The sequence below is a fragment of the Sinocyclocheilus grahami genome, unplaced genomic scaffold (genome assembly GCF_001515645.1).
Source record: "Sinocyclocheilus grahami isolate Dianchi unplaced genomic scaffold, SAMN03320097.WGS_v1.1 scaffold451.1, whole genome shotgun sequence".
NCBI classification, from domain to species: Eukaryota; Metazoa; Chordata; class Actinopteri; order Cypriniformes; family Cyprinidae; genus Sinocyclocheilus; species Sinocyclocheilus grahami.
Window position 1 is genome coordinate 357212 of NW_015505630.1, and position 17716 is coordinate 374927.

General features: G+C 35.9%; 3 protein-coding genes across 7 annotated transcripts; 1 reads left to right on the top strand and 2 right to left on the bottom strand.

The window, feature by feature from the left end:
- Positions 1-11: 11 nt before the first annotated feature.
- Positions 12-3769, bottom strand: nfatc2ip (nuclear factor of activated T cells 2 interacting protein). Its single transcript, XM_016234343.1, has 9 exons — positions 3597-3769; positions 2909-3016; positions 2677-2731; positions 2217-2328; positions 1918-2001; positions 1412-1664; positions 1110-1254; positions 736-845; positions 12-524 (listed from the first exon to the last, which is right to left on the bottom strand). Exons 1-9 carry the CDS (start codon positions 3606-3608, stop codon positions 363-365), a joined length of 1041 nt encoding a protein of 346 aa, XP_016089829.1. The 5' UTR covers positions 3609-3769; the 3' UTR covers positions 12-362.
- Positions 3770-6370: 2601 nt separating this feature from the next.
- Positions 6371-12318, bottom strand: sgf29 (SAGA complex associated factor 29). Of its 4 annotated transcripts, XM_016234346.1 has the most exons (11): positions 12287-12308; positions 12171-12228; positions 11777-11856; positions 11575-11650; positions 11296-11368; positions 8421-8485; positions 8203-8332; positions 7941-8087; positions 7792-7827; positions 7080-7242; positions 6372-6841 (listed from the first exon to the last, which is right to left on the bottom strand). In XM_016234346.1, exons 3-11 carry the CDS (start codon positions 11849-11851, stop codon positions 6725-6727), a joined length of 882 nt encoding a protein of 293 aa, XP_016089832.1. In that variant the 5' UTR covers positions 11852-11856; positions 12171-12228; positions 12287-12308; the 3' UTR covers positions 6372-6724. The 4 variants fall into 4 exon arrangements, with proteins under 4 accessions (XP_016089833.1, XP_016089832.1, XP_016089830.1 ...); XM_016234347.1 differs by lacking the exon at positions 12171-12228 and having other exon boundaries at positions 6371-6841; positions 12279-12310; XM_016234344.1 differs by lacking the exon at positions 12171-12228 and having other exon boundaries at positions 12269-12318.
- A 3549-nt stretch (positions 12319-15867) lies between these two features.
- Positions 15868-16362, top strand: LOC107552481 (nuclear protein 1-like). Of its 2 annotated transcripts, none has more exons than XR_001604858.1 (2): positions 15868-16154; positions 16202-16362. XR_001604858.1 is itself a non-coding variant. In XM_016234377.1 (2 exons), the coding sequence occupies exon 1, from the start codon at positions 15909-15911 to the stop codon at positions 16101-16103; it is 195 nt and encodes a 64-aa protein (XP_016089863.1). In that variant the 5' UTR covers positions 15894-15908; the 3' UTR covers positions 16104-16113; positions 16194-16362. The 2 variants fall into 2 exon arrangements, 1 of the variants encoding a protein (XP_016089863.1); XM_016234377.1 differs by having other exon boundaries at positions 15894-16113; positions 16194-16362.
- The last annotated feature ends 1354 nt before the right edge of the window (positions 16363-17716 follow it).

Here is a 17716-nt window from a genome sequence, read left to right on the forward strand (position 1 = left end):
GCAACATCTAATAAATTTGTCATTTTATTACATTCCTTTCAATCAAGTAAATTCTTCATATGAAAAAAAATCAACAATTCTTAAATAAATCTGGTGTATATACACAATGTAAAACTGAATTTATATTGTTTTTGCATGTCCTCAAATATAAGTCAAATGTGTATTGTTCATGAAACCTTAAAAAAAATTCTGTGGTCTGTTTTAAGTGATAAGAAGGTCTAAACAGAATGACCTCCTCTACAAATCTTTTTCTCCATCCTTGCGAACCACAAAAAACATATAATTTTACATGTTACATTGCATCCAGAATATGGTTTTAAAAAAAGTACAGAACTCCCAATAGCATCAGAAGTCGTGGGCGTTTAGGCCCAGACTTCAATGACGTCACCGTCCTCCATGTCTAGGTCAGCTGGAGTCTGATTATGTGTGACCCTTGACCCATCAAAGAGAAATCTGGCTTTCCTTCTAGCACTGGCAGCCAAACCAGAGACGTACTGAGACAGGATGGACCCTAGAGGAGCATTCTTTAAATAAAAAAGGAACAATGACAGTTGAGTACTAAATTAATTTCACAGAAACACAAGAACATCCAAAAAGATGTACAGTACACACCTTTTGTAGGGAATATTGGACCCTAGAGGAGCATTCTTTAAATAAAAAAGGAACAATGACAGTTGAGTACTAAATTCATTTCACAGAAACACAAGAACATCCAAAAAGATGTACAGTACACACCTTTTTTAGGGAATACTCCTGCACAGATGCTTTCTCTTTGCCTTGCAGTCGCACAGTAATGACATTACGTTTGTCACTCTCTTCTTGTTTATTCTCTGTTACTACACAATCTGGGAAAGACAGTAGAGATGAAGAAGAGTTGAATGAAGGCTGCAGGATTTTTGATGAATCGTTTATAGAATGTCCATCATTTAACAATGTCAGAGCTCACAACAGGTCTGTCTTTAAAAGTTTATCTTTTAGCATTAAAATTAATTTCCCTGTGGAGAAAATGAATGGAGTTTTTACATCTGGAACCCGACTGGTGCACTCTAGAAGTGCACTGTGATGCATGCTAATGAACTCAGCTCAAAATTGCTACTGCTTTCTATTACCTATAATGTCAGCTATGCCGAGACCCAGCTCACTGATGGACGAGTGAATAGGGAGATCAATATCTTTGTTTAATAACAGAATTTGGCTGGGTCGGACATTGAGTTTGATGGCCAGCTGTTCCACAGCTTTACTCAAAGGAGCCGTCTGCAATCAAAAGGCACATACATACAATGAAAGTCAAATTTAAAAACATTCTTTTTCCAGTTTGAATAAAAAAGTAACTCTATTCATATATTTCTACCAAACAAACATGCCACATATCGAGTAATACGTCATAAACAAAAGTGTTTATTCCACTTACAGACAGTATTGGGATTTTGTGCAACTCTGTCCGACAGCGAAATTTCAGTGAAATTTCTCGTGCACAGTCTCTGTCCTCAGTATTTAGTGGACGTCTTTTCTTTTTGCTGTCAGAAGAAATTATGATAATGTCATCATCATCAGCATAGTCCTTCACAGGAGATGGAGAATTTCTGTATTCAACCACAGGTTCCTGAGGCTCAGGCGAGAGACACACCAGAGAGCCAATCGCATCCAATTTCCTGTTGATTTCTCTAGGACAGAGATGTGTGAGAGAATGAGAGAATGTCAGACCTGTTCACTTATCTCTAGCCCTACTAGCTGTTCATTTCATTACTTCTAATATTGTTATTCATTGCTATACCCTATTTGAAAAAAGCTAATATTGATTGTCATGAGAGCATTAAAACTATAAAAACTGCATGAGAAAAGAAGTTCAATCTAAAAAAAAAGAGAGAGAGAGATCATTAAATGTCGTATTTCATCACTAATGATGACGTCACTTACTGTATTTTTTGGTTTGCCCGTCTGCTCCGTTTCGCTGGTGGATTACATGGTGGAGGGGGTGGGGAGGGGGAGCGAAGGATTTCCCTAGGGAGGTGAGGAAGATGATGGTTTAGATGAAAGAACATGGCTTAGGTTAGGCTAATCAATCATCAGATGATTAACTGGCAGGGCTATGATTCGTTTTAATGTCAAGCAGCTAGTTTTGAGTCAGATGTCACAAAAACAAACAACATTGATAATGGGTGCATAATGACACTTTTTATATGCCAAGGTGAAGCAAAGTCAGTCTGTGTACTTACTGAGCTTCAGTCTGTTCTGGCTCCTCCTCGGAACCACTCAGGTCAATGCTGATTGGCCGTTTCTCTGTGCGAGGTGGGGAAGGAGACCACAGAGGACCACCCTTTTCCTCATCTGACACAATAAATTACAACACTAAGGATGGTGTGGATTAATCCCAGATTTACGAAATGCTAAATATCAAAAATCTGAAATAATTCTAATATGCTGATCTGCTACTCAAGAAACATTTATTCTTATAATCCATGTTGACAACAGTTGTGCTGCTTAATATTTTCATGGAAACCGTTTTTCAAGATTTCTGATAAAAAAAACAAAAAAAAAACAGCATTTATTTGAATATACTTTATTCAAATACTTTTTTGTTACACTATAAATGTCTTCATGGTCACTTTTGATTGATTTAATGCATCCTTGCTAAATAAAAATAAAATGTTAGTATATAACAAAAAGTTCTGATACCTGTGAGACTGGTGTGTTTGAAGGTTATTGGCTTCAGATTCAAGGAGCTGTTAACCTAAAACACAATAATGTAACATCTGAATCGTCTTTTTTAGCCTATGTTTGCACCTTGTAACATCCATCCCAATGCATTTAGATTACAGACATATTTTCAAACAAGTGGCAAAGGTCATCAAGTATATTCTTTCCAGTCATGAAGGACTTTTAAGTTAAGCAGGCAAGCTCTACTCACCTTGTTGGAGTAAACAGGTACTGTTGTGATGGAGGAGGCGTCGAGGATGCGTCTGCGTTTGGGAGGTTGTTTTGGAGGGTCTGATACACCCACGACACTGTCTGTTCCCTGAAACAAGGAAAAGGCAACATATTTCCAATATTATCTCATGGGTTTAAACGGAAATTATATTTGTAAAATACATTTAGATAATAGTTAGCCGTCTAGCCTGTCAATGGCAACTTAAGCAGAATTATTACAACTTTGTTTTTACTGACTTGTCGCAGATAAATCACAACAGAAATCGAAACTGTTCGGTAAACGACTAATACAATGTTTTAATGGCTATTAATAACTTGGAGTAAAATGAATGTAAGTGTTTCAACAAGTTCATCAATGTAAACACATGCACAACCGTATACAATTTTAAACTGGTGCTCTGCGAGTAACGTTAAATCTTGCACATTTACTTGAACAAAACCACTTAAAGTGCTTCACATTTTCTGTGTTGTTGTTGTTCATTAATCGATATGACAACTGATTAGCCAGCGTGCTATTGCACAATAAGGCAGTTATAGATAATAGATATTCAGGGTTGTTTTCTGACGATAACTATTTAAACATTATGTCCGTGTAAAATGTACAGAATTTGAGTAGCAATAACTCTTTAAACTTAGCACTGAATAACTGCTAATAGTCGAGCTCTCACCCTTTCAGCCATGGCCCGTTTCCGCGCGCGCTCTGTGACTCGGCGTGACGTCACGTAACAAAGGCTCGCTGCTGAACACTTGATTCTTACATCGACGAAGAGGCGGATATTTTAGTGAATATTTAGTAGGATAAGATGACTTATATAACTATTTTAACCAGAAAACAGAAGATAAATGACTATTAACAGTAGAAAATAAAAATGTTGTACAAAAATTGTATTTCTTATTTTTATTCGTAGGAAAACGTGTATGGTATGGAGGACGAAACCTGCAAAAACAACAAATAAATAAATACATAAATAAACATGCAAATAAATACATGTCTGTATAAATACACAAATTATTGTTTAAATACATATAGAAATAATTAAACATGTGATTAAAGTAGGCAAATAAATTAAATAAATTGGTGGACAAATGGAAAATGTTTAAGGAAATGCTAAACTCATCCTATTTATTGTCCTTTGATCACTCATTTATTTCTGAATGTAGTTCCACATTTATTTATCCTCTGCACAACATGCTAATGAGAGGGTGTCAACCATGGACTTGGTCGGGGTCTTGTGATAGCTGGGGGTGCCGCTTTCAAGCTGACAGGAAATGCATGGTGTTAATCCAGTATGGCCTACGTAAAGTCACTTTTTCCATTTAACAGAGCAAGATACATAAAAAACTGAGCTGTATTGTCCGTACAGTATCTGTGACTTTACAAACGACCCAAAGAAATGGCCAGTGTCGTTTCCTTACACCATTTTTTGTAACCCGAATGAGTCTCCAGCTACAGACAACTGTAATATCAGTATCCCATGGTCATCGTGGGATGACTGATATGAAGTGGTTTAATCGAGGAACAGACAGTTTTTTCCCATTAGTTATCAGAACAGAAAATACAGGCGACAAAAGTATGTTTATTAAGCAAATAACAGTTCAGTATTGCAATTAAGAGCTATGTAAGCATTAATATTTTACATTGGCCACTTAAAATATTTTATGATTTAACTCTCTCATGATTATAACTACAAAACTAACCCGATGAATAAGTGTAAGATCCTCCATAGGTTTCGTCCTCCATAGTATGTCGCAGAGAGAGAGAAAAAAAATTTAGGTTGTTAGAAAAATAAATAAATATGACATCTGTCATTTAAAATTATAGGCTAAGCAAAATATAAACAAAACCGAGTTGAATGGTTCAAGGACAGCGCATCCCCACTTTTACTCATGGACAACCTGCCTGTACTGTCTGAGGGCCTTATATTTACCACCGGTACAGCCAGGGACGGACTGGGAGTAAAAAACGGCCTTTGATTTTCTCCCAAATAGGCCCAACACAACTATAAGTAGTCGCTACTGTAGGAAACTTTTTCCTCGTCGAAGCAGAAACCAGACGTTGGGATATCTTTCATACAGAAGTCACTCTTTATTGAGGACTCGCTGTGCGTCGCTGCAGTCATCCAAGTCTGACTATAGCTCAGCACAGTAGAGTTTATATACATTTTAAGGGGGCGGGATTCATTCAGTAGAGGTGTCGACAATCTAAACAAAGCAAGCAAATGCAATACAGGAATCAGCCCGTTACCGGAATTTCTCCAGCCCTGATCTCATCAGCATAACAGTGTCATTCAAATGCATAGGTGCTAATCCAATCAGCATGACTACTCAAAGACTGGGGCAGAGGCACCAGAGCCATTACAAAAAGGTGACTTTCTCAGTAATTTGGTTAATTTGACTAACAATAAGAGAAACAGGAACAGACAGGAACCTCTTGCTACACTTTGTTTAAGATAATCATTTGTCTGATGTAATTAATCTTAAATGCTAAATACAATGTACTTCACCTTTTTCATGTGATGCTATGTCAGAATATAGTATAAGCATATTTTAAACAGATTCTTAAATTTGTAATCCCACACTACTATCTCACAATATTACAGCAATCCTTTCGCATTTATGGCAAATAACATCACAAAACTCATGGTGACCCTGCTGACAAAAACATTAGAGACCATCACAGAAATTCAAATGATTTCCACTACAAATACCATTACAAACATTACAAACCATAAACTTTTAACCAAAACTATTAAAAGTTTAACCATCCTGAAGTGTGTTTTAGGACATATTACATTAGGATTTAGTGGTTTTAACAAAATCCACCAACAGAAGTCCACCAATTAGGCCTACCAGTAGAGACCAACAGGCACCATTACAGTTTCCATTGAAACCAATACCATTTTCATTATAACCAGTAAAACCATTAACATTTTTTCAGCAGGGGACTGAAATAAATGTATTATTGTATTAACTAAAATACTTGAAATCTACATAAAAAGAGCAGAATGCAAAATGTATAATATGACAATAACAAAATTAAACCTAGAATCTAGAAACCTGCAACAGAATTCTTCAAGTTGAGTATTCATATGTCTGTGTGTCATGTTAATCAGACTAATCATATTATAGGCTACTTCATTTACTCTATTTTCTAACTCAGTATCTCTCAAATGTAACCCGTTGTAGAATCGCTGCTCTCTTTGTGAATTAATGGAATATTCATGTCAGACAATGAAGAGTAAAAAATAGCAGTATACGCTCGGACTAGGGGTGTCCTGGGATTTTACTATAGTGCTATAAGATACATGCTCTATATAGTGAGATTGGAGGACAACAGTTTGTTGGTTTGTAAATTGTAATAGTAATTTAAAAAAACACAACAGAATCTGCCATTAAAAAAATTATATTGACTGAACATCAATTCTGAATATTAGGTGAAGGTGTAGTCCTGAATATCTGTGGTGGTTACAAGCCCTTTAAAAGGCCCAATTTTTAATATTTAAAGCATGTACTATTTGGCCTTTATAAAGTAGAGACAACAGATTTGTGTACCATTTATTCACATGTAAAGGATTTATTACTTTAGCCCAATTCACTTGCAGTTGTTGTCCTTGTATCCAGATCCACAAAAACATCATACAAAAGATGCTGTATAAAATATACCAATACTATGTACATGTTAACAGAAATGGGGGAAAAAGCACATAAAACAGAATCAATGCTCAATATCTTGTTTTCAATCACAACAATCATGCAGGGTCTTTTTGCAAACAATGTCTCACATTGTATATTTCTGTCACTTCTTTTTGTTCTCCTTGCAGGCCACTACATATCGCTGAGCGACGTTGAGAGGTGGAGAATAGCCATCAGCATAAGACGTATCCTCAAACAGAACCGAGTAGTCATCCTGGGGCTGGAAAAGACGTAAGATGTGTCAAATTATAGGGAAACTATTCTTCTTCGTATGTAACTGGTCTAATGATGCCACAAAACACATAATAAAGAAATATTCTAACAGAGTAACATTAATTCCATGACTTTCAAAGGGTTTCGAAAAGCACTGCAGATCTTCAACACTTCATGTATCTCTGAAGCCTCTAATCCTACACTTCAATCAGTCTTTTAACTCTTTTCATTCTTGTTTTACTCACCCGATGTGGCGGCGTGTGGATCAGAGCTCTGTAAAAGCATGTGGTCTGTGGATAGAGGGCCAGCACCAGCTGATCCTTACTGAACAGGGCCTCTGGGTCTGTTTCGGGGTTTGCTTTCCACTGTGGGAGAGGAATTATTCTTCTCCGACTCAATGTGTGTCTCCTGAACAAAAGAGAAAATGAGATCATTTGAATAAAGCACTGCTGGAATTACATTACTGTTCAAAAGTTTGGAGTCACTAAGTAAAATAGTGACATTGTGAAATATTGTTACAATTTAAAATAACCCTTTTCTATTTTAATATATTTTTAAAATGTAATTTATTCCTGTGATGGCAAAGCTGAATTTTCAGCATTATTCCAGTCTTCAGTGTCACATGATTCTTCAGAAATCATTCTAATATGCTGATTTGCTGCTCAAGAAACAATTCTTATTATTATCAGTGTTGAAAAAGGTTGTGCTAAAAATGTTTCTTAATATTTTTGTGGAAACTGTGATGCATTTTTTTCAGGATTCTTTAATGAATAGACAGTAAAAATGTATTTATTTTAAATAGAAATGTATAATTTGTAACATTATAAATGTATTTACTGTCACTTTTAATCAATTTAATGCATCCTTGCTAAAATATTAATTTATTTTAAAAAATTTGAACAGTAGAGTATCAATTCATATGTGGCTGAAAATCGTGAATAATGGATTCGTACTTACTCTTTACCCTCTTCATCAATGTCATCCACTTCATACCTGATAAAAGATAAAATCATAATGTTACATTATCATTTCACACAATCAGGTTTAAAAGCTAAAATGAAATAATTAAATAGCCCTGTAGCTGAGCTCAACTGGTAGATGATTACTTGTTGGTGGAGTGATTGTAGCTGACAACTTCCGCAAGAATCCATTGTTCATCACCATCCACGGCCTTCACACGTGCCGCCACCTTGTCACCCTGTTTAGCCACATAGTCACTGCTTGCTGGAATAGCGCCACACAGTGGTGGTGGACTGAAGGAGTAAGACAGGTATGAATTAGTGAAATGTAACAATTGTAACTCATTCACTGACTAAATAAGCATTTCTAAAACAAAGAAAGCATAATGTAGGAGACTCGGAATAGTACCTCTCGCCAGGTTTGCCGATCCAGAGAGGAAGTGTCATGGCTGACTGTTGTAACAGGGTCATCAGGACACCTCTGCGCATGGTCTTTCTGGGTGGGTCAGTGTCACTGTACACCCCTGCCATTCTGGCAGCTGGAGAAAGGGAAGGGTTTGATTCACTTCCACAACTGTCCAAATGCATTCAGATGCACACGTTTACAAACTAATATCCAAGACTTACCAATCCGTCTTTCCTCCAAAAGGGATTTAATTTCTGCAATCTTGTCAAGTGCCCGTCGAAGTATACTGTGGGAGGGATGCATATAAATCTGATCAATTAACGCTTTAAAGCCTGGCATGAAATAATGGCCAGAAAAATATAATTTCTTGAAATGGATCAGTTACTTGGGGAGAAAAAACATTTTGAGTATCATATTTGATACATCAGGCTTTTATGGTTCATTTTGCATAATATAGGGGACTATGGAGCTCATACTCAAGGAGTACCTCAATTTTATTCAGAGGCCCAAATTGAGGAAAAATATGCAATTTGGTACCTCTGATATTTATATGCCCAAAAAGTAAGATACAATTCTGATAGCTTGTAATGAAGGCTAAATCAATTAAATCAAGTAGGTTACTTACATAAAATGCATATAAATATCAAGATTTCACTCTATATTTCCAAATAATATGTCTTTGTTAGATGATATTTAAATGCTTAGTTTTATAATTAAAGCTCTGCAGTTTTTATTGTGGGGGCAAAACATATAATGCAATGCATTAATGATTAGGATATGTACAAATAATCTTTCCTCAAAAGCCTGATGTATCATATTTGATACTCACATTTTAACATGATTTTTCTAAAAAATGATATATGGATAATCAAGTAAACTTAAGTTGCTTCAGTCCAGTAAATGTTTATCTTGAAATATTGCTAACAATATGAAAGTTATTCTTAAGTTTACTTTATAAAAATCAGTAAAGATTTCACAGCAAAAAGATGTATACCACAACATTTATAGAATTATAAGAAAATACCTTTTACTTGCTTACATTTTTTAAAATTCCTTTTGATAGGTTAGAGGTTTAGAAATTTGTGTATCAATTATGATTCAGTAGGTTTTATCCACCATTTTACTACGCCCCAAGATGCTTTGAGCAAATTATGGGAGTAATGCTTCCATGAACAATCAGAGAAAGGTTCGCTCTATGAATGCAATAATAAGCATTTTCAAAAACTGTGTACAATGAGGTGACATTATTCTGCTCACCCTTTAACCATTGTTCATTAAAAGGAAATTTAAAAGTGTAAAAACATTAACAAATTACTTTTGACATATCACGAATAACCCCCAAAGATCGATTATTTCTGCACCAATATCATGCACGTGTTAAATATCACTGCAGTAATATGCCTATATTATGAGATATAGTATATTGCCTTTGTCAAAAAATGTTCATTAACTAGAACAATGAGTGATAATGTGATTTTCATTCTAACAGGTAACAAATATTGTATTTACCTGTTTTAGAAACAATAAAAATGACTGATAGAGATTAGAAGTGAAAAGGGGTTACAGTTACATTTTAAAGGAACACTCCACTATTTTTGAAAATAGGCTCATTTTCCAACTCCCCTAGAGTTAAACAGTTGAGTTTTACTGTTTTCGAATCCATTCAGCCGATCTCCGGGTCTGGCGGTAGCACTTTTAGCTGTAGCTTAGCATAGATCATTGAATCTGATTAGACCGTTAGCATCTTGCTCAAAAATGACCAAAGAGTTTCTATATTTTTCCTATTTAAAAGTTGACTCTTCTGTAGTTACATCGTGTACTAAGACCGACGGAAAATTAAAAGTTGCGATTTTCTAGGCCGATATGGCTAGGAACTATACTCTCATTCTGGCGTAGTAATCAAGGAACTTTGCTGCCGTACCATGGGTGCAGCAGGCGCAATGATATTACGCAGCGCCTGAAAAAAGACTAACTTCCATCAACATAACCAACGTGAGCACCTGCTTGCACAGGGAGCGTGCTGGGGACTATTTTCAGGTGCTGCGTAATATCATTGAGCCTGCTGCACCGAAGAGTCAAGTTTTAAATAGGAAAAATATCTAAACTCTTTGCTAATTTTTGAGCGAGATGCTAACGGTCTAATCAGATTCAATGATCTATGCTAAGCTACAGCTAAAAGTGCTACCGCCAGACCCGGAGATCGGCTGAATGGATTCGAAAACGGTAAAACTCAACTGTTTAACTCTAGGAGAGTTGGAAAATTAGCCTATTTTCAAAAATAGTGGAGTGTTCCTTTAAAGCATACAATGTGAAAACAAACCTGTAAAGAGACATGAGGATTTGGGGAGAAAAACAAGAGATTATTGGTGCATTCCAGTGAATTATTCATGGTTTATATCATAAATTAAATCAGAAATATTCCACAAATGTGCAGTATATGTTGTCTTTTTTCATACTGTTTCAGCAGAATACAAAGGAAAAATAAAAAAATAATGAGAAGGAAATAATGCAGTGGACTAAAAAGAGCTCTTGCCATAGATATTCTTGTTATACCAGGTCACATTAAAATACCAAGTGTTATATTACTCTTCTGACAAGTAAAAAATAGAACGTGAAGGAAAATGTACAGCTCATTCAGTTAAACTGACGCATAAGTATTATTTGTAGAGCAACACTATGTTTTGAAGGGATTTTTTCCAGTCTTTTTGAGTGGAATGTCCCCGAAACCGGAACTGCCTCCCATAATTTAAAACGCAAGGCTTGCTAGGAAACAGATGGATAGGATTAATAATATTCAACAAGTCTGTTTTTTCCAGTCAGCACACATCTGAGAGCCTTGGACAAAAGTTCCACAAGATGGGGCTATACAACCACAAGATGTTCAAGATCTTCCAGATGTTCCTTGTTGAGACGAAAATAAAATAATCAACACTGAAAAGAATCATTTCAAGAACAGATCATTTTGTGAATCATCTTGTGTATTTCAGTATTGATTTGTGTATTTGAAGTATTTCTTAAAGTCAAGGTGCATCCTTTGCATTGATGTTAAGTGGTGCAAAGGGAGGCCAAAATGCATCAACTTTCACATCAACTTACCCACATTCAGCCTCAGCATCAGCTTTAGCTGTAGTGTAAAGACCCCTCAGTTTTGTCCGATAATATGGAGAAGCTGAAGAAGTTATAAGTAGATTTAAAGTGGAACAGAGATATCAGACAAGAAATTAAAATCATAAACACAAATATAAGAGAGATCTAGTTTGACAATATTGAACATTACTTATTCTCTTAATGTGTGATTAATTATTACAACTATTAACTTAATATTAATGTGACGTATTCTCATTGTAAACAATGCAATAGGAATTAATGTCTTACTCTTATTTTCTGTTTGCATCCTTTCATGTGTTTTCTGGATGTTGAGAAGGTTGTGTTCACTTCTTGATCGCTCTTCCTGTGTATTTAAGAGAGATTAGGGTATAAACACTCAGTGTACGAAAAGGAGGTCTTTCCCAAAGCATATAAACTCAAACTACACTGATCATGCATGGGACAACAGAGTAGTGCTCAGTCTGCTCACCTGAGTTTGTTTTATGAGCTGATGCAGCTCATTCAGCAACTCTGCAATTTTGGTGTCTGCTGACACTAAAGCCATTGTACCTGCAAAAACAAAAGTTATATAGGTTAGCTTTAACCAAAATTATTAAGACTCAAATTAAAATGTAAATTAATGAATAAATGTAAAACAACCCTCAAGAAGACATAGAAATATCAAAATAATACAATTAAACCGACACCACTAACACTGCCCAAAACTAAAGTAATATTGTCATAATGCAATAATTCTAATAATAATGCATGTTACGTGTTATTTATGTAGCTTAAATTCATAAACATAATAGAGCGCCATTGACTGGACGGAGCTCAGATCACACCCTCTGCCCGCGCACAGATAAACAAGAGAAGCGTCTCACCTTCAAACACACAGTTCCGCGACACTCTCCAGAGTCACCTCATGCATTAGTAGACGAACTATGAACGAAAAACATTTATTTATTACAGTTCCACTTACCTTAACGTACATTAGTACCTTTTCTTCTTCTTCTTCTTCTTCTTCTTCTGATGTTTTATGGCGGTTGGCAAACCAGCTTTTGATGCACATTCCGCCACCTACTGGGCTGGAGTGTGAGGCGATAATACTCTTGCACTCTGTCATTACAACAACACAGAACCACAGGAGTCTTACTGTAAACTACAAAAATATCCACATCAGTCATCATACAGACCTCTGCCAAATTCCATTGTAATGAGTAAAGAATATGTGCTTGTACAACGCAGTGCAAAATGGGAGCATGCCGGGAAAAAAGTAAACCAAAACTGCTTAGTAATAGAAATAAGAGATGTAAAAGTATAAAAAATGGTGTAGGATTTAAAACAATTTTTGCTAGTAATTTGTAATGGTTACAAAGAAACAGCAAAGAAACAAACAGACAAAAAAAAACTACAAATAACACACTGAATTAAACATTTTATATTAAAAAGACTAAAATAGTCAATCTTGTAAAATATATGGGTGAATTGTGATCAAAAACTAGAACTGTTTTACAGTTATTGTGAAATATTATTACAATCTAAAATAACTTTTTTCAATTTTAATGTATTTCAAAATGGAATCTATTCCTGTGATGGTAAAGAATTTCCCCCCGCCATTATTCAGGATTCTTTGATGAATAGAACATTTAACAACACTTTTGAATGGCTTTCAATGGGAAAAATTGTTTTTTTGCTCTCAGAATCTCACATATGGCATCAGCAAGGACTAACTGGGCCATGCTAACTGGCAAAAACCTTGAAAATGTCCTATAAAAATTTCTTTTTCTTCTTCTTCTTCTTCTTCTTCTTCTTCTTCTTCTTCTTCTTCTTCTTCTTCTTCTTCTTCTTCTTCTTCTTCTTCTTCTTCTTCTTCTTCTTCTTCTTCTTCTTCTTCTTCTTCTTCTTCTTCTTCTTCTTCTTCGTCTTCTTCTGTGTTTTATTGGCGGTTGGCAAACCAGCTTATAGGTGCATTACCGCCACCAACTGGACTGGAGAGTGTATTAAGCTATTTGCATATACATGGGATGAGGAAAAAAAACTAAAAAACAAGCAAAACAAATAAATAAACTAGCATAAAAATAAATAAATAAATTATCTTACTTAATTGACTTTCTTTTATAAACTTAATAATATCATCATATATCTTACTAGCTGTTTTCACTAGTAGACCTGATAAAGAAAAGTCATGGTATTTTACTTCATTGACTGAATAAGGCAATACCTCTCATTGTTGCAAATAATTCACGTTGCACGTGAAGTAATACACGTACGACTGTTTCTTGTTGACTACAGTGTATACATTCCCCAGTTGGGTGCTTGCCAATTCTATATAATCTATACCAGCAGTGGCGACCTCCAGTCCGGGAGAGCCGCAGCCCTGCAGAGTTCAGCTCCAACCCTAATAAAATCTCACCTGCCTGTAGCTTTCAAGTAACCCTTCAGACCTTGATTAGCTCGTTCAGGTGTGTTTGATTAGGGTTGAAGCAAAACTCTGCAGGGCTGCGGCTCTCCAGGACCGACGTTCGCCACCCCTGCTCTATACTATTAAGTCCAGTATGACCAATTCTAAGGCGTGTTATGATATTTCCTTCCCTTCAGTTGCTACTCTCCTTCCTCCCAGCATCAACTATTTTTTGTATATTATATAAATGTCTACCTGTTTCATTGTTTTGTTTTCCTTTTGCATTGATTGGATAGCTTTCCAGCTAGGCCTTGTACGGACATATCGAAGGGACAAACCTCATGGCATATTTTCAAAACGCCTTATTGAGGAAGAACTGTTGGGGACTTTGCTATCAGTCTTTTAGAGAGATAAATCATTAATACTAGTTTAAATGATGCACCTATTTCTAAAACATATCCTACTCTTATATTATAATAAACTGCCACTATATGACATTTAGAACACACTAAAAGATAATGAAAGGCCTATGTAATGTGCCACAAAAGATAGGATTATCTTGAGTTATCTTTAGCATTATCGTCACTATCACCACACTAACCTACATATTTGGCTAGTTAGGTGTATCTAGGGTTAAGTTTAGGTGCATAAATTTATGTTATTTTGGGGGTTGTTCTTGATTTTAAATGTTGTTTTATTTTTTTATAGGCTATTACAAATTTTTTTTTTGCTTTATAATTGTCATATTATTATGTCACATTAATTTGTATACCTATTGTGCATTTAGATGCCTTTTCGATTCATTTTTGTGTTTAGAAAAAATGTCCCTATATATTAAGTGTTTATTTCAAGAACCATTTATGTGTAAATTGGTTTTAATGGTTTCTGTGGTTAAAATGTATTGTTTCTTGTTTAGCCGGTGCTATTTATGTTTTTATACTTTTGCAAAGTACCATCATGAGATAGTGAAAGCAAAAGGACCCAAGTTTAAACACATGAGGTGAAAAAAGCAACTGTCAAAGTTAAAATGAAAAAGTCAGTAGATCATTCAGACAGTAATAATAAGCCCTCATATATCTGACTTGAACTTTACTGTGTCCAAAGGCTGTGAATGTTGAAATAATATGGAGTTAATTTTCAACAAAGAGACTAGTGAGGGCATGTGAAAAACAAAACAGACACATGGCGATAAGGTGTGGTTTATCTGCCAAAATATTCCTGATCTGAGCAAGAAGGATGGAGATAAACATAGAGATCAGGTATGTTTTCATAGCTGAATGCATATTGCCTCAGCCAATAACTTTGTAAATATTTACTGTACAGAACGCCTCACTCACATGATATCAGTTTGAGAGCCAAGGCAAACAGTGAAGGCAAAAGAGGGAAAGGAAAAGAGAAGAATTTGTACTAAAACAGAGCATAAAATTAAAGAGATTAGGGAAAAGAAAGGTTTTATTTTATGAGAGAAAACATTGAATCAACTTAGATTAAGAACTAGAGTGATATGTTTAGAGAGCAACAGAAAAAAAAGAAAAACAGACTGTAGTACAATGTGTTCTACTCATGTGCTCCCTCAGTATTGTTTATGGCTCTGGAAGAAGAAATACATTCTGTAATCTCTAGCCTCCCTTATTTCTCACGTAGCTCATGCGCTCATGTACACAAGACTACGTTGTGGAATATTTGAGTGCAGTAGAAAAACTGAATCTCTTGCACTCTGTCATTACAACAACACAGAACCACAGGAGTCTTACTGTAAACTACAAAAATATCCACATCAGTCATCATACAGACCTCTGCCAAATTCCATTGTAATGAGTAAAGAATATGTGCTTGTACAACGCAGTGCAAAATGGGAGCATGCCGGGAAAAAAGTAAACCAAAACTGCTTAGTAATAGAAATAAGAGATGTAAAAGTATAAAAAATGGTGTAGGATTTAAAACAATTTTTGCTAGTAATTTGTAATGGTTACAAAGAAACAGCAAAGAAACAAACAGACAAAAAAAAACTACAAATAACACACTGAATTAAACATTTTATATTAAAAAGACTAAAATAGTCAATCGTAAGTTTTTAAAACGCTTTATTATTATTATTATTAGGCTATTATTAAGCTACTCTATAAATGTTTTTAAAGTGAAGTGTTTTTGAGTTGTAGTGATTTGGCAACACGAGTTAATTTTTAAAGCGTTTCGTTCGTTATGAACGTTCTTCATAATGCATGTAATTAGTTCTTCGTTTGAACCCGTACTTGTAGCTGACTTGTTTTCTGTGTTGACTACAGAGTGCGCTAGTCGCAAGGGCAGGACGAAGAAGGAGGCGAGCTGTAACACGAACAGACCCAACCCTGCGGGACACGAGCGCAAAATCGTGGAGAAACTCCAGAATGCGGAGAAGAAGTCCAAAGAGTGACGCAGAAGATGTGCGTCAAACGTCTTATCTTTCCACATTAACATCGAGAGAGGGAGAAAAGTTAATTGAACAATTATGTTTGTCTTATAGATTCAATCGGACGGCTATTACTGGCAACCGACCACAGGTGTCTCTGCGGGAAACGGGCGCTGAGCTGCCGCAGGAGTGACTACACGAGCCTCCGCCTCGGGATGAGATGAGCGGGCCAGTGTCTCGTCAAGTGGAGAGTTTTGTCGGGCACATCGCTCGTGTGTGTGTGTGTGTGTGTGTGTGTGTGTACTGGTTTATATATCCTGGTGGGGACTTAAACCTGACTACACACAGACTCATGGGGACTCGTGTCAAGGTGGGGACCTAAATTATGGTCCCCACGGGTACAAAAGCTTATAAATCATACAGAATTAAGTTTTTTGAAAATCTAAAAATCCAGAAAGTTTCATGTTAGGGGTAGGGTTGGTGTAGAGCAATAGAATATACGGTCTGTACAGTATAAAAACCATTACGCCTATGGAGAGTCCCCACAAGGGTGTGTGTGTCCTGCAGAGCGAGCACCTGTTCAGAGGAACCGATATGCTTGTGATGTTGAATGTAGGTTTTAAACGGGAGCTTTGAACACGTTTGGTGTTTTGGTACGACATTTTAAAAGTTCTTCTTTTAATAAAGACCACTTCCCCCCCCCCCACACAAACTTTTCAAAAAGTGACCTGAGATTTCTTCGACGCCCTCCAACAAATAAAAAATAAATAAAATCTATACATATATTTCAGCGCTAGGAAGTGCTCCAACTATACCATTAAAATCTATTTGGTCTGTCATGTGCTAAAGCCACAATATAGGTGAAAACGATCGGTCACAGCAACATAAAATCTCCTAGCATCTCCTCTCATCTCAAGGCGGAAAGAGGGCAGTAGTGAAGCAGTGAAGAGATGTGGAGCTGAATGAGACGTGTCACGTGGAAATTAATTTTGCACAGAGGATAACCTAGAAACACTATGTATCTCATTTAAGAGCGTTTTGAAAAGCATGTGCACTATAGTTCAAAGCAAATATGACTGACTTTATTAGTAGCCTTGTCAACAGGAGTGAGAAGTGGAATAAACAAATGCAACCACTACACCCACGCAACTTCTTATGCAGAGATTGTAAGCTTTTTGGAGTGTATATATAATACATAACATATTTCATAAACCATGTTCTTCATGTCAAGTATTCAGTAACTGGACACTGAAAAGAACAATTCAATTAGCTTATACTCACGGGGTGCATGGTTGTGGCTGCATATCATCACAGGCAGTTTCGTAACCCATTTGTGCCCAAATTTTTCTGAATGGTTTCATGAGTATAGTCATGTTAATAGTGTCCTATGTGAACATGTTCAGCATTTATTTTCCCCAGGTTTTTCCTTTTTTTTCTTGAAAATCGTATTTGAATGTGTGGCAACTATAGTTGCCAGTGGGCAAATATGTTGTATGCACCACTTCAATGTCAAATTTGAATAGGAGGAGAGCTTTTGGCATCTGACTCAAAATAACTGCTTTCAACAGATCAATCTTTATTCATAAACAAATTATCATGCATAAAATTCGAAAAACATTCGATACAAACCCCCCAAA

Excerpts from the sequence above, each read along its gene's own strand:
- nfatc2ip (XM_016234343.1), bottom strand. Across the intron at positions 1,255-1,411 it reads ACAAAATCCCAATACTGTCT|ACGGCTCCTTTGAGTAAAGC; the intron begins GTAAGTGGAATA and ends TTTTGATTGCAG. Across the intron at positions 525-735 it reads AGGAGTATTCCCTAAAAAAG|AATGCTCCTCTAGGGTCCAT; the intron begins GTGTGTACTGTA and ends TTTTATTTAAAG.
- sgf29 (XM_016234347.1), bottom strand. The coding sequence starts at position 11,851 with ATGGCTTTAGTGTCAGCAGACACCAAAATTGCAGAGTTGCTGAATGAG. Across the intron at positions 11,369-11,574 it reads GATGCAAACAGAAAATAAGA|CTTCTCCATATTATCGGACA; the intron begins GTAAGACATTAA and ends TAACTTCTTCAG. Across the intron at positions 8,088-8,202 it reads ATCGGCAAACCTGGCGAGAG|TCCACCACCACTGTGTGGCG; the intron begins GTACTATTCCGA and ends TTACTCCTTCAG.
- LOC107552481 (XM_016234377.1), top strand. The coding sequence starts at position 15,909 with ATGCATGTAATTAGTTCTTCGTTTGAACCCGTACTTGTAGCTGACTTG.